This window comes from Neofelis nebulosa, chromosome 9 (genome assembly GCF_028018385.1).
Source record: "Neofelis nebulosa isolate mNeoNeb1 chromosome 9, mNeoNeb1.pri, whole genome shotgun sequence".
Taxonomy (NCBI): Eukaryota; Metazoa; Chordata; class Mammalia; order Carnivora; family Felidae; genus Neofelis; species Neofelis nebulosa.
The window spans coordinates 49117932-49139295 of record NC_080790.1 but is presented as its reverse complement, the minus strand read 5'-3'; the positions used below and the strand labels follow the sequence as shown (position 1 = coordinate 49139295).

The following is a 21364-nucleotide window of genomic DNA, read 5'->3' as shown; positions in this document are numbered from 1 at the left end:
TCAGGCATTGGCTAAGTGCCGGAGATGCCACAGCAAACCAGACAGGCACAGGCTGGCCCTTTCCGTTCGTGGCTTCTGGTATTTGGCGGGGCGGGGGGGTGGGGGGGGGCTGGCAAGCTGCAGACAGGTTGACTAAACAAGCAATTACAATGAAGTGTAAAGAGTATTATGATAAGGGGTGGTGAGAATAATATCAGGGTTTGTGGATGGAATTCATGAAGCCACTGAAGAGAGGGAAAGATCCTATGCCCCTTCTTTATCCTTCAGGTAAAGATGGTCTACCAACAGAGACATGTGAGAGCTCACGTGGCTAGTCAGACCCGATGGGACTCAGAGGTCAGGGAAGGTGGGAGGCAGGCTGGGTACCCATCCCTGTGGTAAAAATAAAAGAGGGATACAATAGGGTGTGTAAGAGCTCTACCCCATCCACTGAAGGCATCGGTGAGGACAGAAGTCTGTTTCAATGTCAGCAGGAGACAGGAAAACTTTTCTAGTCTCTGTGGTATCTGAAGTCTCACCCAAAGTAATACTCAGTAAAAGCCAGAAGGTAAAAGGGTGTGGGTTTGTTCAGAGCATAGCAAAAAGGCGGTGAAAGGCTTACATTCATTCTCTGGTGCCTCAAGCAGCCAGATGGGTGGAAAGAAGATGGACAGAGGGTGAGAATCTTATGGCCAGAAGTCACCGAGGGTGTGGAGCCAGCATGAGAGGGAGAATGGGACCCAGACAGCAAGCAGCATCCTCAGTTTCTTTCTCTGCTTTTCACTGGGTATACTCCATCTCTTGCCACAGGCAGGTTCTGTTCTCTTTATTCTGAATAAAAGAGAAAACTGGAATTTAATCCTACTTTCTTTTGACTGCCAGTTATGAAAAATTTCCTCTTCTTTTCCTTGGCTAGGAGATTCAGAGCTAAAGTCAATGTCCAATTAAAATAACCAGATTTTTCCTAAGCATTTAGTAAATTTGTTTCCTGTTACTTCTCCTTTTTAAAAAATATTTCTCTATTCTGTTTTAACAGCTGCACTGCAATTGTTTCTATTCTTGAAAGCCGCCTTAAATTTTTTGGAAGTGTTATGCAAACATAAATTATGAATAAATAGAACACATGTGTCCATTTTCTCCCACATAGCAATCCCTTAACATTCGCTCTGACTACAGTCATTCGCTCTGACTGCCATGCAGTCATTGCCTCTTCTTTGGCCTTTCCCCAGTCCTCATAATAATCCTTTGTTACTACTCACCGCAGGCACCAACATGCGCCTGGAATCTCTCATTCCCTTCATCCTTGCCTTAATTCCCACTTGCTGGCCTTGCTTCTGGCCCCCACCTCTACCCTGACCCCTAAGTTTGGCAGTCATTTCTTCCCCTGGCTCCGAGGCCTCACTCTGCCTCTCGGATCCTGACCACCATGACACCCATTCCACCAGGGTGGGATCAGAGCTACCTTTCCCTTCAAAAAAGGTTCCCCCAGGGAAATGAAGCACTCAGTTGGGGGACCTAAGTGGGACTTGGTTCAGGGATTCCTACACTCTGGCCCCAAACCCCAAGCAATGAAATAACTTTAAAGCAAGGTGTCCCTTTGTGTATTTCCATCCTGCTGTTGGTAAAGGCATGCTCACTCATTCATAACTAAGGCTTTCAAACCCAGCCACGCTTATCCTGCTGTTTGACAGTTGTGTTTCCCAAACCCTTTGAATCTTAAATTAGTGTCACTACAATGTTATGATTCATTGCTCTAACTCTCGCTCAAGATTGTGATTGTTTCTTTTAAGCAGCTCTTCCATTAAAGTGGAAGAGCCAGCATAGAACACACACATGCGGGCCCAGATCCCCAGCTCTGTGGGTGGTCCCAGCCTTGCGTTCCAAATACAGCCTCTGAGAAAGGGAGGAAGGGGGAAGTTGTGCTTGCTTATCTTTTCTGAAAACCAAGTTTCAGTGGATATCTGTGCTTGTATACACGGGTTATAGGGATTCTACTCTCCTTTCCTTTCACTAAGATCCGAAAGGGGTGCAACTGCTCATGTGCAATACTGTCTCCGAGTTCTCCAGTTCCAAAGATGATCTTTATCATAGTCCAGTTTGACTAACACAGAGCATGAAAACCATTCATTCATTCATTCATTCATTCAGTTAAGTGTTTGCTGAGGACACTGTTTTAGGAGCAGTGAAATCCTTGTGCATCTTATAATCCAGTGAAGAGAAGATAGACAATACAACATGTAAAAATGATGTAATATTGGATTGTGCAAAGTGTTATAAAGAAAAATAAGAAGATAATCTTAGATAGAATGATCAAGGAAGTCCCCTCTGAAGTGTTATTTGAGCAGAGATCTGAATGAAATAGAGATTTACCCCCTTCCCTTGCCCATGCCAGACATCAATAATCCATCAGAGCCATCACCTCTTTTCCATGGAGCCATAAAATCCTCTTAGCAATCCAAACTATCACTGCCATTTGGTTGGTGTTAAAATTCATGATTAGGCTTATTTTCCATCCTATTCCAAAATGCCTTCCTTTTCTAAAGCCAGGAGGAAAATGTAAAGAATGAAAAATAAAGAATGAATCTAGGGACCAGGTTTTGCTGATCATTTAGAGCCTAATGATAGAAGATGGATTATCTTCTTCGATTTTCTTGTCATAAATACAAGGTGTTTCCATCCTTTTACAATGTTTGCTTTGCATGTTTGAGTTCATAACTCAAGTCTCCTGTGTTTTATGACTCATTCACAGTCACAGGGCTCTGCAGCTACCTAGGCTGATTTATCCTACGTGCCAGCCTTAAATTGTGGATGTTGTTATGCTAGAGGCACATTCTCAGATTTCAACTTGAAGCACATTGTAAATAACATGTTTTCCCTGACAAAACCCATTTCCTAAATAAAAACACTCTATACATACATCTGCCAATTTTCTTTTTATTCATTCATTTATTGAGTACCCACTGGATGTCAGGCAGAGTGCTAAAGATGGATAATATACATAATGTCTTACTAAAATCTATAAATGCCAATGGAGGATAAAGTAAAGTACTATATAAGGGGAAATCCATATCTTATCCTCCTGTAATCATTTTTAAGACCCATGACCTTACAAATCACTACCTAAATGGTGGCTGGTGACTTCCAATTGCTAGCCCAGTGACAAACTTCATTCTATTTAACTTCTACTTAACCCTGAAGACCATTTCTTTTTTTCTCTTTTTGTCTCTCAGTTCCTATGACTAAGCATTGTTCTGCCCTCTGTTCCCTCCCACCTTTCTCTGAATTCTTGCTCTTGAGGAACTCAGTCACTTCCAAAGATTTAACATCCCTTTCAAGCAGGTGAATTTCAAATATATATCCCTGGTTATAGCTTCTCTTCAGAGTTACAGTCCACCAAGATATCATTCTGGAACCTGAGATTCTATATGTTTGAAGCCAAACACATCATCACTGCATTCACCAGGGTCTTTTGCACTGCATATGACAGAAATCCAACTTAAAGTAGCTGAAATGGGGAAAAGAGGAATATATTTCCCTACGTAATTGTAAGAATCCTGAACTGGATCCAGGAACTCAGTATTGTTAGGAATTGAATCTCAACCTCTTCCCTCAGCTTCCTTCAGCTCCCCTCCCCTCCCCGCCCCTTCCTTTCCCTTCCCTTTCCCTCCCTCCTCTCTCTCTTTTTCCTCTCTCTTTCTCAGTTATGTGTGTGTATGTATTCACTTCCTTCTTTCTAAGTCAGGGTCTCCCTATTAGAATACATTCATATTATAGGTGTCATAAGTACCAGGCCTACTTTCACTGCCTTAGTAAACCTAGAGAAAGAAAGAACTTCCTTTTTCCTATATTCCATCAATAATTCTACAATTGATTTCATTGGGCTAACTTGGGACACTGACCATCCTGTAACCAATCACATGACTGAAATGTGGAAATATGCTAATTATTGATCCAGGTCCTTGGAAGCTATCAATTGGCTTCAATCACATGAACTGGAGTCTTTTATAGAAAAATTGAGAAAAAGGAGAAAGTATGCTGGATAGGCAAAAGCAACAGATGTCAACTAGTCTACTCCTCCCAAAACCAATTTTCTCCACTGACTCACTTTTTCTGTTGTAAAGAGTTAATATATGTAAAAATATTATGTAAACTAAACTGTGTTTCTTAAATGTTATTTATCTTACTATTACATTTTAATGATGTCACAAGATTAAATAATTCAGATTTCAACCCTCAGGTCCCTCTTGGACTTCTTCTTTTTCTCCTCTGTCTCCTATCGACATTTAATCAGTTGTTAGATCTTCTTGATTCTGTAACCACACTATTGCAAAGTCTTCTGCCTAAACCCCTTTCTACAAGACTCTACCTCCTCCAATCCAGATTATTATTTTTTTTTGAAGCATGTGTTGATCATATAACCCTCTGGTTCATACATCTTCCCTTGCTTTCCATTGCTTAAATACAAGTGGCCAGTATTATTAGTCAGTTCTCAAAGTCCAACTCTCCAGAAACTAGAATCTTATCTACCTTTTAGGATTTAATCCCCACCTCTTCCCTAAGATGTCTCATGCCTCTAGCTAAATGGAACTACCCACTGCCCCTGATTCCACCTCTGAAACTTTTTCTGACTATTGCCTACAACCAGGATGCTGTCCTTCCTCTCCTTTGTCATTGTCCTCACCACTTTTAGACCCAACTCCAAGACCTCTGTGGATATTCAGAAAGGAATTGTTATGTAGACGTTAAAAATTTTTTTTACTGTTCATTTATTTTTGAGAGACAGAGGGACAGAGCATGAGCTGGGAAGGGGCAGAAAAAGAGGGAGACACAGAATCCAAAGCAGGCTCCAGGCCCTATGCTGTCAGCACAGAGTCTGATGCAGGGCTCAATCTTGTGGATCACGAGATCATGACCTGAGCCGAAGTTGGGCTTAATCAACTGAGCCATCCAGGTGCCCCTATGTAGTAATTTAAAATTATTTTTAATAGACAGAAGGCCTAGATTAGATGGGCAGTTTCTGATAATCTTGGATGATAGATTTCTGTCTTATAAGTTTCTGTTATATATAAGAATACTTATCTACAAAAGGCTTTGGTAAAGAAGAAATAACCCAGTATGCTGGTGCATGAAGCACGAACAAGATGTGGAGATAAATATTACTGGTAACTAGAATGTACTGATAAGGCTGCCCTTCCTGTAGAAAAAGGCCAATACTGTGTGTATATGCTATTCCTCAACCAACTAGGAGGCATTCTGCTTCAAGAAAAGATGGCTAATGGATGTGTACCTACTTTGAATGTGTATTCAATTGGCCTTCTTGTGTCAGAGAGACTTCATTCTTCCTAAGGCTGAATGCTTCAGAGAAACAGAAGCAGCTCTATGCGTATTTTCCCCAGCCGCTGGAAAGTTCTAGCACTTTGTGTCTTTTAGTCTTATGTTTATCATATTATACTTTGCAAAGAGGCCATCATGTACTTTCTTACCTCCTCTGCAAACTGAGGTAAAGGACACAATTCTCTTGGTGTCTTAAACATAATTTAAGTACACAGTTAAGTACACAGTTAACACTTCCTGAAATGATACCAGTGGAAACTCTAGAACTTATACCAAGGAATCTTAGGGGTTAAAAAAAAAAAAAAAGTGCTTTATAAACATTCTACTCTTTCTTTTTCTTTTTTTTTTTTAAAGTTTATTTATTTTTGACAGAGAGAGAGAGTGCGAGTGTGAGCTAGGGAGGGGCAGAGAGAGAGGGAGACACAGAATCTGAAGCAGCTCCATGCTCCGAGCTGTCAGCACAGAGCCATGTGCGGGGCTCGAACCCAAGAGCCGTGAGATCATGACCTGGGCCAAAATCGGAAGCTTAACTGACTGAGCCACCCAGGCACCCCAACATTCTACTCTTTCATAGGTTTTTCCTCATATTAATAAAGTCTCCAGATATAATCAGAGGTTATTTTATTTATTTGTTCATTTTTACCAAAAGAACAAATTTTCTCCCTATTGGCAGCTCAAATAGCCTGGCAGAAAATAACAACACAATTAGTATTACCACCTTGTATAGCAATAGCAACAATGCCAAAATTGCCTCTGAATTTCAAAAGAGCTTTGGGATGCTAAAAACTTAACATTCAGCTATCCATTCAATGTATGTTTACTGAGCACACACTAAGGCATGACATTGTGCTAGAAATAATGAAAAGACAGGTTTATTGACCTCATAAAACTCAGAATCTAGTGGAGGAGACAGACGATTAAACAAGAAATTACCTGCCGAATACCCTTTTAGCACTGAGTATGTAAGAGGAGTTAAACTCAATTAACAAATCGTCTGCCTCTTTATTTGCAGTATGTCAAGGTTGATCCTTGTGGCTCTGTTACAAATCCAACAAAGAAACCTCAGCATTCTTTTTTTTTTTAATTTTTTTTAAATGTTTATTTATTTTGAGAGAGAGAGAGAAAGCACAAGCAGAGGAGGGACTGAGAGAGAGGGAGACACAGAATTCGAAGCAGACTTCAGGCTCTGAGCTGTCATCACAGAGCTGGACGTGAGGCTCAAACTCACGAACCTGGAGGTCATGACCTGAGTCTAAGTCAAGACACTCAACCGACTGAGACACCCAGGTGCCCTGGAACCTCAGCATTCTTAAAAGCTTTTCACACTTTTAGGTTAGGCAAAAGGGTAGAGTTGGGCATCCTGCATGTCAAGGGGGCCTTTGGTAGCACTTGCCACCTTGCTGCTCCCTAGAGAAATCCTGGCTGATGGTGCCCTTCACCTGGAAGGAACTGGTTATTGTGGGCTGCAGACATCTTGGGAAAGGGGACATTGTGCATCATTGTGCTCACATGCAAGTTGGTTCAGAAAAGTTTAAAAACTACTCAGATATTTGGGGAGACCCTCCAAAAGTAGCTTTGGATTTTCATGCTTTTATACTCATATGGTTCATAAATAATTTTGAATTGTAGGGTCTATTTCAGTATGGACCCAAATTTCTGAGAAAACCTCAGGAATTGTATGTACGGGTAGCTCCTCGAAGGCCTGGAACACACGCAGGAACTCACTCCAAGTTTCAGTTTTAACCTGTGTTTTACATTCAGTTTTACTGATTTAAGGAAGTGCTTCCAAAAGTGTCTATGGGTCTACTGACCCCTAGTTCCAAGGAGTGGTAACTGGTGAGGTGCAGAACATAATTTTGAGAAACGTTATCTTAACAGATATTGGTGTGTTTGGTGAATAGTTTTTTGTTTGGTGAATAGTTTTTGAAATAAGGACCTGATTTTGAGCTCTAAGTGCTGTATCTGCAACAAATGACTGGTTGCCAAGGATACCACCATGTGCAAATTACAGAAAACAAAATGGACAGGTGGATTCTTGGAGACAGGAGAATTGATCTGAACATAAGAGGCAGGTAGAGATAAATATTCTGATTGGAAAAGAAGTCACAGAGTTTATATGACTGACAAAAACACACCCTTGTCATTTTAAGGGCCTCTGTCCTTTCTCTTCTTCTGTCAATGGAGACATCATTAGATGTCAGATAGATACCTGGTGGAGGTCATTTGAAACCTGAGGCTAGCTAATGCAACTATGTCTCATCTCCCAGGTCTGCCAATCATCTACCTCCCCCTGACTTTCAGCCACATTCCTCTTGGCAGTTCCTCCTTCCCTAACTGATTACAATTGAGCTCTTCCTTGGGTGCCTTTTCCAAATGCTCTCTAAAACCGTCAATCTGCAATCAGCTACATGTTCTACACTCTAAACTTCTTCTTCAATTGCACCTCTTCCTCTTACCCAGCTTGTCTATAGGCATGCTGTATATTGTCTGAGACTCTATAGTGAAGCCTATAATTCTTCTACAACCCAAGGAGCACAGGCTGATAGACATATCAATTTCCTATTGCTGCTGTAACAAACTACCACAGACTTAGTGGCTTAAAACAACACAAGTTTATGATCTGATATTTTTGGAGTTCAGAAGTCCAAAGTGAGCCTTATGTAAAATCAAGGGGTTGACAAGGCTGATTCCATCTGGAGATTCCAGGGAGGAATCTGTTCTTTTTCCAGTTTCTAGAGGCTGCTCATATTCCTTGGTTCATGTCCACATCCCTGAAAACTCTGCTTCTTCATCACATATCCTCTCGGACTTAGACCCTGCTGCCTCCCTCTTATAAGGACCCTGTGACTACATTGGGCCTACCCCAAAAATACAGAATAATCTCCTATATCAATTATCCCCTTAATTTAATCCTATCTGTAAAGTCTCTTTTGTCATGTAAGGTAACATAATCACAGGTTCCAAGAATCTGGACATGGATATCTTTAGGGAATCATTATTCAGCCTGCCACAGTTGGGGAGGGAATAGAAGTCTGCATTTACCCTATTCTCTGTTGATATTTCCAGATGATTATGCTAAAACAGGTATCAGCAAACTTTTTCCATAAATAACCAAATAATAAATTTACCAAATAGTAAATTTTAGGCTTTGTGGGTCAAGCAAATTTGAGGATTTAAAAAAAAAAAATTTTTAATGTTTATTTCCGAAGGAGAGAGAGACAGAGCGTGAGTGGAGGAGGGGAAAAGAAAGAGGGACAGCGTGAGCAGGGAAGGGGCAGAGAGAGAGACACAGAATCTGAAGCAGGCTCCAGGCTCTGAGCTGTCAGCACAGAACCCAACGCGGGGCTCGAACTCACAGACTGTGAGATCATGACCTGAGCCGAAGTCTGACACTCAACCGGCTGAGCCACCCAGGTGCCCCAAGCAAAATTGAGGATATTATGTAAGTGCATGCATAACCATTTAAAATGTAATTACTTTAGGGGTGCCTGGGTGGCTCAGTCGGTTGTGTGTCTGACTTCAGCTCAGGTCATGATCTCACAGTCTGAGTTCCAGGCCTGCGTCGGGCTCTGTGCTGACAGCTCGGAGCCTGGAGCCTGCTTCAGATTCTGTGTCTCACTCTCTCTCTGCCCCTCCCCTGCTCATGCTCTGTCTCTCTTTGTCTCAAAAATAAATAAAAACATTAAAAAAAATAAAAATAAATAAATATTAAAAATAAATGAAATAAAGCAAAATGTAATTATTTTAAGATATAAAAACTATTCTTAGCTTGTAAGGGGTACAAAAACAGGTTGTATGCTGAATTTGGCCCAGAAGCTGCAGTTTGTGGAATTCTGCTTTACGATCTCTTACAAAGCACTTCCTTAGAAGCTCGTGTGATTCAGCTAAATCACTTCTACTTTATTTTGCCTCTGTCACAGATATCCTTCAATACACACTAATAAATTGGCTACCTGGAGACGTATTCAAAAAGGTAGGAATAGCCCCTTGAGTCCTGGATACTCAAAAGTCTAATTCTGCAAAATAACAGTAATATCATAAGGAGAAAATGTCTTTTTGTTTATGTATCTCTCCTTTCTATCAGAAGTTCTTGGTTCAGAAATGCATTCTTTCCATTCAAGGAATTCACTAGGGAATATCCAGATAGTACACTGAATATTTCCATTCCAAAGACATATATGAGACTTGCTGTTGTAACACAGTCTAAGGCATCAAATACTCTCCATGAAAAGACTGGAGACTATGGATAAAAACACAAATTTTCGGGAGTAGAAGGGATGGATTTTAGTTCATCTCCTGGTCTTTTTGACTATGTGGAGTTGATTGCACAATTCTGAGCAGACTCCCAAATATGGGGCCTGGCCTTGGGCCCAGAGAAATCTTTCTTCTTAGAGCCTCAGAAGTTCCTGTGTTCTTCAGATGGGAGCTGGAAGGGCTTCCATTAATTAAGATCGATGAATTTCATCAATACCACTTTTAGGCCCTGATCTCTGTCCACTGATGAAAGAAAGAAACCAAGAAAGAGCAGAGAGCTAGGAAAAGAGACTTTCTTACAGCAATTCCCTCTCTCAGGGACCAAGTGATGTTTTTTCCTATAGAAAGGAGATTTTTAAATGCAACTGAAGGTCAAGTGCCCCAGATCAAGTGAGGCCAAGATGATCTTGAAAGTAGGAATAATAAAGGATAGATGAGGTGACTATTTGGGAGACACCAGAGACACACTCCCAGTGGTTGAGCCTGATTTAAAAGTTTCCCTTTATTTGTTTCAAGCCCAGGGAACTGGAAAACTAGTTATCAATGAGGTTAAGAATAGCTGTTGCAATTTCAAGAAGGTATGCCCATTCCTTATAAACCTGTAAGAATTTTGTAAGACTCTCAGTGCTGGATTAAACTTGCAAAGTGCCTGGAAAGCTCCACCACCTGGTCACAGCTGAGTTAATGTAAAGAAGACAGGAGAGATCCGACAATTCAAAGAGACAAGAAAATGGTTAACAGAAGAGGAAAGAGTAAATGAAAGGAGATAAGGCAGAACTTCATAAACTTAAGAAAATCTTCATTGCAAACAGTTAAGGCTTTGAAACTCTGTAGAACAGCACATTGCAGTTAGCCCTGTTTCCCATTCTCTGAGGTTTTGTGTTATTTCATTAACTCACAACTGATGAGAAGCTACTGTGTTACAGGTCCTGCATGCACACCGAGAATACAGAGGTGAGTAAGATATCATACAGCTACCAGGGGCTTAAAAGCTAGGGCACAAAGGCAGATGCACAAAAATCACATAGAGTGTGAGTGTGAAAGGAACAGTGGGGACACAAAGGAATATTTGACTCTATCCGGAAAATGTAAGGAAGATATTCTTATCCCAGGGTGAAAGAGCAATTCATATATTTAAAACGTAAAGAAAAATTCATGAATCTCCAAATCTACAATTAATGATAAAGTGAGGTCATTATGCAGATTTTCAAGTAGACCTGAAGCCTGATACTTAGTGGTTCTATGTTTGTTAAATATTAAATCCAATATTTAGGGCAAAGAAATAAAGTATCCTGACCTATACAGACTGATTTGGGCTGGTAGGCAATTAGCAGATTGACACCTCTTTCTGCCCACAATTTTTTTTTTTTATTACAATTTTTAAGAGGGGTCCATTTTTCAATTTGTGCTATCTCAATACAGGCTGAGGCGATGAGGAAAGACATAATAAATGAGGCTAATTTTGTTCTGCCCAAAGCTGATTAGAAGAGTAAGCTTAGCTGCCTTTATCAGAACAGCCACTCTGATACGAAAGATGCTGAAACTGTTGTGAAAAGCTATGGCGATAGGCAGGAAGCACTGCCATTTTGCTTCAACACAGTGAATGCTAGCAATGTATACATGTAAATAAAATATCAGAATGAAAGGGAAGAAGTACCATGAGAAACATAAATAGATGTGAAAAAAATTCGCATAACAAGAGGAGAGGCAGGAATAAGTTAACTTTGAATCTAACATGAATTATTGCAAAGGGAGATGGATGGATATCCTCAATGAATATAAAGTAACTCCAATTAAAACATAAGAATTTAAAGATATCCTTTCATGGGGCAATGGGTGGCTCAGTTGGTTAAGCCTCTGACTCTTGATTTAAGCTCAGGTCATGATCTCACAGTTCCGGTTCAAGAGATCAAGTCCCCCATCGTCCCTCAGCCTGCTTCGTTCTTTCTCTCTCCCTCTCTCTCTCTGCTCTTCCCCAGCTTGTGCTCTGTCTCTCTCTCTCTCTCAAAATAAATATATAAACCTAAAAGAGAAAAAAAGATATCCTTTCATGATAAAAACTCTCAATAAATACTTTAAAAAAGCCTTATATGACAAGTCCAAAGCTAATATCATACTCAACAGTGAAAAGTTAAAAACTTTTCTTCTAATGGGGCACCTGGGTGGCTCAGTCAGTTAAGCAGCTGACTCTTGATTTCAGCTCAGCTTATGATCTCACTGTTTGTGAGTTTGAGCCCCAAGTAGGGTTCCCCAATGACAGCACAGAGCCTGCTTGGGAATCTCTCTCTCCCTCTCTCTCTGCCCCTCCCCTATGCTCTCTCTCTCTCTGTCTCAAAATAAACAAATAAACTTAAAAATAAACTTTTCCTCTAAGATCAAGAATAAGATAAGGGTGCCCACTTCCAGCTCTCCTATTCAACAAAGTACTGGAAGTCCTAGCCAGAGAAATTAGGAAATAAAAAGGAAAAAAAAAAAAAGACATCCAAATAAGAACAGAAGAGGTATAATTGTTTCTGTTTGCAGGTCACATATTGAAAACCTAGAAGACTTCACCAAAAAACTCTTAGAACTAATAAACAAATTCAGTAAAGTTGCAAGATATAATATCAAAGTACAAAAATCCCAGTTGTGTTTCTCTACACTAACAATGAACCATCTGAAAAAGAAATAAAGGAAATAATGCCATTTACAATAGCATCAAACACATTAAAAACTTCGGAATAAATTTAACTAAGTAGGTGAGAGATTTGTACCTGGAAAACTGTAAGAGTTTAATGAAAGAGATTAAAGAAGACACAAATAAATGGAATGATATCCCATGTTCGTGGATTGGAAAAATTAATATTATTAAAATGTCTATACTACCCAAAGCCATGTATAGATTCAATGCATCCAATTAAAATTCCAGAGGCACTTTTTACAGAAATGGAAAAAAAATCCTAAAATTCATATGGAACCACCAAAGACCCCAAATAGCTAAATCAAGCTTGAGCAAGAAATGCAAGCAGGAAGTGTCACACTTCCTGGTTTTGAATCATATTACAAATCTAGATAGCATGATACAGACACAAAAACAGACACATAGACCAATGGAACAGAATCAAGAGTCTAGAAATAAGCCCACACATAGATAGCTAAGTAATATTTGTCAAGGGAGCCAAGAATACTCAATAGGAAAAAGATAGCTTCTTCAATAAATTATGCTGGGAAAATTGGATATTTACATGCAAAAGAATGAAATTGGGCCCTATTATATACCACTCACAAAAATTAACTCAAAATGGATTAAAGACTTAAGTGTGTTTTTTAATTATTATATTTATTTTTTTATTTTGAGAGAGAGAGAGAGAGCTTACATAAGGGGGGGAAGGGCAGAGGGAGAGAGAGAATCTTAAGCAGACTCCATGATCAGCTCAGACCCTGATGTGGAGCTCAATCTCACGACCATGAGAAAATCACTTTTTTTTTTTTTTTTTTAAGAGAGAGAGAGTGTGTGAAAACCAGAGAGAGGGGCAGAAAGAGAAAGAAACAAAGAGAATCCTAAGAAGGCTCCACACTCAATGCGGAGACTGACATGGGGCTTGATCCCACGACCTGGAATCACAACCTGGGCCAAAATCAAGAGTCAGACACTCAATTGACTGAGCCACCCAGGCATCCCTAACGACTTAAATATAGTACCTGTAATGGTAAAACTCCTAGAATGGCACACTACACAAGCCAGGCCAAGTAGTCCTTCCCTGTGATTTTAATCTTGAACCTTGAAGCAAGATGTTTCTCTCCTCGTGTCCTTATATTGGGATGATGTTAAATCCAAAAGCGCCTGGAGTGTACTCCCTGCCATTAGCGAAGGTTCAGCTGAGGGGGCTGAGATGTGCCATGAGTTGATAGTGACTACCTGTTCCTCACAGTGTAGGAAGAGACTCTTAAAGGAAGTTGGTGGGAGTTTCCTAGGGTGACTATGCTTCCTAATATGTCAGATGTTTAACTGTCAGCCGGTGTTTCTCTGAGGAAACATGGAAGACCAGGGAAGCTGCATCAGAAGCATCCTTGCCATGCTGTCTCCTGAGCTTAGTAAACTGTGAAACTGCCTACACACACACACACACACACACACACACACACACACACACACACCACTTGTGGCTGTATGGATGCTTGGTCAGTAGCAATTAATCCAATACACTACGTTGGTCTACATATGTCACAGTTTCTTCTGAAGGAGAAGAAAATGAGACCAGCAATAGAAACAGAGGAGAGAGCTGAGAAAGAACAAACGTTTGATCACATTTCAGCAGCTGGACCCCATCATCCATGAAGCCGGATCCAACCTCACCTTTCCCAGTTGTATGAACCAATAAATGCTCTTAAGTTGGGTATCATTCTATTGCAAATGAATGTGGCCTCCTGCAGGAACTGGAACCAGGAATGACAGACTTAAATGTAGAACTTCTTGGGTCAAGATAAGGAATGTAAGGTCTCCCTATCTTTGACTGAAAGCTGGAATCCTGGGTATATGAAAGTGAAGCAGTGGGTTAAACTGTTATCTAGTATTTTGTGCCTTAGGCAAAGCCCCCACCGCCCTCAAAATGGGAACTTGTATGGACTTGCCAGAAAGGCATCAGGATATTAGACTAAGAAAACCAGATGACCCAGAACCTTCCCAAACACCTTTATCATTGCCCCCTTAGCCCCTGCCTAATGAGGGTCATATCTTTCCCTGTTATCAGCTTTGGATGAATCCTGGGGATGAAGACACCTCAATGTTTCACTTTTCTAAAAGACAGAGACGGAGATGGATGAGGTTAACCTAAAGCCCAGGCAATTATTGCCTAGGTACTGAAAGCACAAGGGTGGGAACACAGACTCAAAGACATTGATTTAACAAGATTTTTGTCAGTTGTTACTAGCCAATGAGGCAACCCAAAATGGTATAATCAGACCAGCCACCAAGGTTTCAAGCTAACTATATTGTCCCCTGGGCAAACAGAGCTTTGTGATCATTCACTTCTTAAGACAGCCCACCAAGTCCTTATCATAGACAGTGGGTTGCTAAAGCAATAGAGACCCCAGCAGAGGAAGTCTCAGGACCATTCTTTCAGACATACTGATGACACCAATGGATGCCAATGGAGATACTCTCAGTAGGAAGGGTCAGGAGCACTGGGACAGACTAAGGAACACACTGCATGTCAAGAGAAGGGAGCCAACAGACCTGTAGCTCACAGTGCAGAGGTGCTTGGGAATATCTCTCTCTCTCTCTTTCTCTGCCCCTCCCCTGCTTGTGCATATGCTTTCTCTCTCTCAAAATAAATAAATAAACTTTAAAAAATGTTAAAAAAAAAAGTCCCTAGTTAGTCACACAAAGGCCATTTCTTTATTCTTCAGTTTCTCCATTCCTCCTAATTCCCCAATTATTAAAAGAGCCTGGCAAAAGACCATAGCCACCTATGAAATGACTGCCATTTAAGGTAAATATAACCACAGAGATGGACATGAAACAAAAAAGATTTTATGTAGTATTTATTATTTTTTTTTATCTCATCCTAATTTTGGCTTTATTCCTCATCTCCCATTCCCATTCTTTTCTGGGAAATTCAAACTTGTTTTTTTTTTTTTAACAAAATGTTTAAAATCATGAGTATCTAGATTTATAACAAAATTTCTTTCCTCCAAAGGGGCGGGAGGCAGGGGGAGACACATCTTTTATTCTTATGCAGCATCTTCAAATATGCATGTTAATATATATTTTATAAACTATTTAAAATAAAACCCTTCATCCTTTGAGGTTATTGATATTTTCTAGTTCACTGACACATCTCCCATAATACATTAATTCTATCCATCTTCATGAATGAGGTGGGAACTATACTAAAAAATAGGATTTTAATCCCTGAGGTGCCAGTTAAAATGGACAAGGTTGCCATTGCAACACAAGATTTTTAAAAATCAGCCTTAAATAATAAGCATAAATCATGCTATCTGGATGAGAATCACCTCCATAGCATGGGGTCATTTAGAAAATTGCATTTACTGGGTTAAGTTCACCCTGCTATTCCTAGCCTTCATGCCATGAAAATCTTCCTTTTGTAAAGGAATAACACAAAGCAATGAAGTCTGCAGAAACTTCTGAGATCCTCAGAAATCAAGAGAAACCACAGTCCCGTTTCTCTAATCTCCACCCACATTGTTGGAGAGGGTTTTCAGCACCGTTCCAAGACCTGGAAAGGTTGATGAACTGACTTGGGTTTTCTACTTCTCCATGAATTTAATCGAAAAGGAAAGATGAGTCCTCCTGTCTGGGAAATGGGGGTGTCCTGCTTATCTCTGCCCCCAGGGCTTAAGCAGAACTGCGTTCAGCCCTGTGCCCACCCTGCCGGCGGACCCTGGCCCTCCCCGGCGGCTTCCTGAGACGCGGGCATCCGTTCCCGCCCCTAGTAGTAGCGGTTCAGGCTCCTGGTCCCGGGCACCTCAGGCTGGCCGTTCATCCAGATCTCCCTGATGATGCGTTCCCGCTCCTCCAGTCGCTGGGCGCGCTCCAGCTCCTCGGCCGAGGTGAACACGTTCTTGTTCAAAGTCCTCTCGAAGCGGCGGTGTCTCCTGACGGAGATGTCAGACGCCGTGTCCGAACTGCCGTCGTCGCTGTCGCTGCTGTCGCTGCTGCTGTCTCGGTCCTGCAGGAACTTCTTCCGGGGACGCTGTCGGCAGTCTGTGTGGCAAGAGATCCTCATCACCAAGGCGGCCAGAGTGAGCACCAGCCCGATGCACACGCCGGAGACAAAGTACAGAGCTGCGCGCTCGGGGTTTTCTGCGGGAGGAAACAGAGGCATTAGTGATGTCGACTCCAGATGCGCAGAGGAAACAGCTCCCGCCCACCTTGCACACGTCTCAGCACACCTCAAAGTTCCGATGGTTACACATATTGCCTTCCTATGTGACAAACTGCATACTGTATTCAAAACATAATTATCAACAAGTACTGAATCTGGGTATAGGGTGTATGGGATTCTTTTCCTATATCCTTGCAACTTTAAATTTGAAATAATTTTGAAAAAAAGATAAAAGAAAGAAAAGTATTATTTAGCACCTATTATAAGCACAAGTATACTTAGATGTCATTTCTTTAAGAGATGTATGTGTCTAAGGGCACCTGGGTGGCTCAGTCGGTTAAGCCCATCTGACTCTTGATTTTCAGTTCAGGTCATGGTCTTACAGTCCTGATATCCAGCAGGCTCTGTGCTAGGCATGGAGCCTGCTTAAGATTTTCTCTCTCTCTCTCTCTCTCTCTCTCCCCCTCTGACCCTCTCCCCCACTCGTGTGCATGCTCAATTTCTCTGTTTCTTCTCTCTCTCTCTCTCTCTCTCTCTCTCTCTCTCTCTCTCTCTCATAGATGTATTGTGCTTAAAGTCCATTTTTGCCTATATGGGAAAATTCTTGGCTTCTGAATATGCTCCTACAACCCCTGAATAATCTTTTAAGCACAGCTGTAAGCAGCAGCAGTTGCTCCTGCTTCTTCCTCTTCTTCTTCTTGACAACAAATTTATAAATAAAACCAAGGATAGCTGCCTCCCTTATTCTAACTATACCATTACAGGTCTAGTCAACAAATGTAGTTAGCTTCCAAGATGCTCCCTGCACCCCCCCCCCCCACCTCTTAGTATTCAGACTCTTGCACAAGCCCTTCCCTTTGAGGGCTGGACCTAATGGGCTGGACCCAGTCAAGGATTTCTAACAAATAGAATATGGCAAAAGTGATGGATGAGTCTAAGATTAGGTTATATAAGACTGACTTCCAATTTGCTTATGCGCTCTCTCTCTCTCTCTCTCTCTCTCTCTCTCTCTCTGGCTTTTCTCACTCACTTGTTCTGATGGAGCCAGCTGCCATGTTGTGAGCTGCTCTATAGAGCGGCCCACATGGCAAGGAACTAAGTGTAGCCTCTGGCTAACTGCCTGGAAGGAACTGAATCATGCCGACGGCCATGCGAGTGAATGTGGAAGTGAACCATGCCCTCCTAGTGCAGCCCTGGCCTTGCAGCTAAGCCAGTCTCAGATTCCTGACCCACAGAAATGACAAGATAATAAATGTGTATTGTTTTAAGTTTTAAGTTTTGAGGTATTTTGCTTTGCAGCAATAGATAGCTTATACAATCACAGACTGAAAGGCCAGAGTAGGTAGTTTATAATAACCTCATCAGGTAATTGGTGGGGGAGAAATTTGAACTTTTCCTTGGTGAGAAAAGAAAATAATCATTCTGTTGATGTGCAATATGCTTAGTGAGCCCAATGATGATCCCTGTATGATGTGCTCAACAGGATGAGAGACTTGGGGTGAATAACCTTCCCTTTCTAAGCAAGTATGAGAACATAGGGGCATGCCTGGCCTTGAGTCACAGGGCATAATCAATGTGATATGACCCAAGATTGCCATCAACAAATTAGTTTTCCATAATCTGTATTCACTTGTAAGTATGAATCAAAATACACATTGTTTTGTAGATTTTTAAAGAATGTAAGTGGTATCATATATATATATTTTTAATTTAAGAATATTTTTTAGAGAACTTTCCAGATATGTCAACAGAATTCTTTCTGACTGCTGCACCGTGTTCTGTAGCGTGGACATATCAAAGTTTATTTAACCATTTCCTGAATACTATCAATATAAGTGGTTTACAATTTTTTTTACTATTTTGAGCAATGCTAGAGTCAACATGCTTGTGTTCTTGTACACATCTCTTTATACACATGCAGAATTATTTCTACAGGTTAGTTACCTAGAAATAGAATAACTGCATCAAAGGGCATAGGCATTTTGAAGTTTTATGCATCCTAAATTGTACCCCCAAAAAAGGCTCTATCAGTCTAAACACAGCATATTGAACACATGTGTTTATGATACCTCCTTCTCTCCAAAACTCCTGCCAAAAAGACAGTTATGTGAATAAAATAGATATAAATTAGAGGTATGAAGAGGAGTGAAGAAAAGAGGACACTAATAGTAGATGCAAGAGTAGTCAACAATGTAAATGTGGTGAAAGGGAAGTGACATCAGTATCATAGCAGTGTAACATATCCCTACTTTTTGTGTCTCTTGTTTTTAACAGCTAATTAAGCATCCATCCACAAACAAAAGTGTCTCTGTGGGAGTCTTGTGATCCAACAACATAGCCCAAGAAACCCGGGAGGAGTCTCGCCCACCTGATCATCCCATAATAGACCACAGACAGACTTCAGTTTGGGCTGTGGAACTAGCAACCCCAACCCCAACCCTTCCCAGCTGTGTTTGGGGAAAATTTTGAAAAGTGCTGACTTGGATGAAACAATTCCAGCACATCGCTTAAGGAAACAAACAAACAAACAAACAAACAAACAAACAATAAAGGGGTTTGAAGGAACTTTTCTGGCATTGCCCCTCCCCTCCAAGTTGACAGCACAGAATTGAACTATCCGGTGGCACCACTCTGTGGGGGGAAGTGAGAGATGTGTGTGAGTGCCTGGTTACCCCAACAACGCTGGATGCAGCAGGGAAAAACCCATTTCCCTCCGGGAACATCCAGAGTCTGAAGTGGGACCCCCATGACTGAGGGGAGGGAAGAAATTGGGAAAGAGACAGATAAGACTATCAAAGGGCATTAAAGAGACATGGTTCATGCTGACTGCACTCAGGATGTCTGGAGAAAGTCCACCCACAATCCACTGGGAGAACCTCAGCCAAGGATCTCTCCACCAGCTGACAGACACCCCTCATGCCCCAAGTGCTAAACCTACACTTTCCCTTGCTCTAAGGTGGCTCCTTACTCAGCCTCCAAGATTGGCAGCAAAAGAAAGCTGGGTAAACTAGAGTGCTATCAAAAAAATAGACTAGGATCTGTGGGCAAGAGAGAAACCACAAACTTGAGCTGTAGCACCACCTTCTGGAAAACAAAAGGGAGGTTTCTAGTAGCCAGCCAGGTGAGCTGTAAGAAGATCCAGAAAAGACATAAAAGCTTTAAAAATTTTGCCACAAGAGGGAGTAAGAAGTGTGGAGCAGGTGTATAAATGCAAGTCCAGATAAAACAGGATCAATGAACAATATACTCCATCTGAAGGCAACTAGTGAAGATTTGAGGAAGTGTCTTTTACTTTAAAGACAAAGCAGCAACACAAAGCTATAAGGAACATGAAGAATCAAGAAACTTATCACCACCAAAAGATAATAATCCTTCAATAAAGATTTCAAAGACATGAAATCTTATGATCTAGCAGGTAAAGAATTCAAAATAACAATGAGCCATAAAGAAACACAGACGACAATTCGATGAAATCAGGGAAAAAATATATGGACAAAATGAAAAATTTAGCAATGAGATAGAAACCTTAAAAAAGAACCAGACAAAATTCTGGAGCTGAAGAATTCAATGATTGAAATGAAAAATGCAATAGAGAGAATCTGCAGCAGAGGAGATCAAATGGAAGACAAAAAGAAGTGACCTAGAAGCCAGTTGTTTTCAAATAACCCAATCAAAGGCAAACAGAGGGAAAAAAAATGACAGAGTGAAGAAAGCCTATGTGACCTGACCATTCAGTCAGATGTACAAATATTAGCATAATCAGAGTTCCAGAAGGAGAAGAGAGGAGGAAGAGACCAGAAAGATTATTTTTAAAATAATAGCTGAGGGCTGCCTGGGTGGCTCAGTCGGTTGGGTGTCCAATTCAAGTTTGGCTCACCTCATGATCCCAGGGTCATGGGATCAAGCCCCACATTAGGCTCCATGCCGAGCATGCAGTCTGCTTGGTAGTTCCTCTCTCTTTCCCTCTCTCTCTCTCTCTGTCCCTCCCCCCTGCTCATGTGTGCTCTCTCTCTCTCTGTATAAATTAAAAAAAAAAAAAATAGCTGAGAACTTCCAAAAACCGAGAAGAGGCTTTGGCATCCAAGTTCATGAAGCTATTAGATCACCCTATTATCTTAAAGCAAAAACACCTCCAAGACACATTATAATGAAATTAAGAAAAAGAATCTTAAGCACATCTAGAGTAAAAAAGAGTGTAACTTATAAAGGAACACCCATTAGGCTATCAGTGGATTTCTCAGCAGAAACTCCACAGGCCAGGGGAGAGTAGAATGACATACTTAAAGTGTTGAAAGAAAAAATTGCCAGCCAAAAATACTCTATATGGCAAAGTTATCCTTCAGATATGAAGGAGGAATAAAGACTTTCTTAGAGAAACTAAAGCTGAGGCTATCCTACCTTACAAGAAATGCCGAAAGGAGTTCATCAAGTTGAAGTGAAAAAATGCTACTAAGTGACATGAAAACATTTGAAAGTATACCACACACTGGTAAAGGTAAATATGCAGTCTGATTTTAAAAACTCTAATTCTGTAACAGAATCACGTATTAGCCACTAAATGATAGTATAAGGTTAAAGGAAAATAGTATTAAAAATAACTATAACTATTACAATCTATTAATGGACACACAATGTAAAAAGAGGTAAATGGTGGCATCAAAACTATAAAGAATAAAATGGTGGATCTTTTGTATGCAGTTGAGAAGCTTTCAATATTTTACTAGTGACCATGATGTTAGCTTTGGGTTTGTCATATATGGCCTTTATCATATTTAATTATGTTCCTTTTATACCCAATTTGTTGAGGATTTTATCATGAAAGAATGTTGTATTTTGCCAATGCATTTTCTACATCTATTGAAATGAACAGGGAAGCAGAAGGAAGTGAAATCAGTATCTTTAAGAGATGTCTGCATTCCCATGTTTGCAGCAGCATTATTCATAATAACCAAGACGTGGAAACAATC

General features: G+C 40.7%; 1 protein-coding gene and 1 long non-coding RNA gene across 8 annotated transcripts in view; one reads left to right on the top strand and one right to left on the bottom strand.

Moving 5' to 3' along the window:
• LOC131484855 (uncharacterized) overlaps nucleotides 1-21005 on the top strand; it is a 33795-nt gene extending 12790 nt beyond the window's left edge. The window contains exons 2-3 of the long non-coding RNA XR_009248483.1: nucleotides 9234-9286; nucleotides 18672-21005. This is a non-coding gene — a long non-coding RNA (uncharacterized LOC131484855). The remainder of the gene's footprint in view (nucleotides 1-9233; nucleotides 9287-18671) is intronic.
• EVA1A (eva-1 homolog A, regulator of programmed cell death) overlaps nucleotides 12055-21364 on the bottom strand; it is a 49858-nt gene continuing 40548 nt past the window's right edge. For 6 of the 7 annotated variants that reach the window (XM_058683563.1, XM_058683567.1, XM_058683562.1 and 3 more), the window contains one exon: nucleotides 12055-16375. In XM_058683563.1, coding sequence (XP_058539546.1) covers nucleotides 16002-16375 — 374 coding nt within the window. In that variant the 3' untranslated portion in view covers nucleotides 12055-16001. The remainder of the gene's footprint in view (nucleotides 16376-21364) is intronic. The other variant, XM_058683568.1, reaches the window with a different exon arrangement.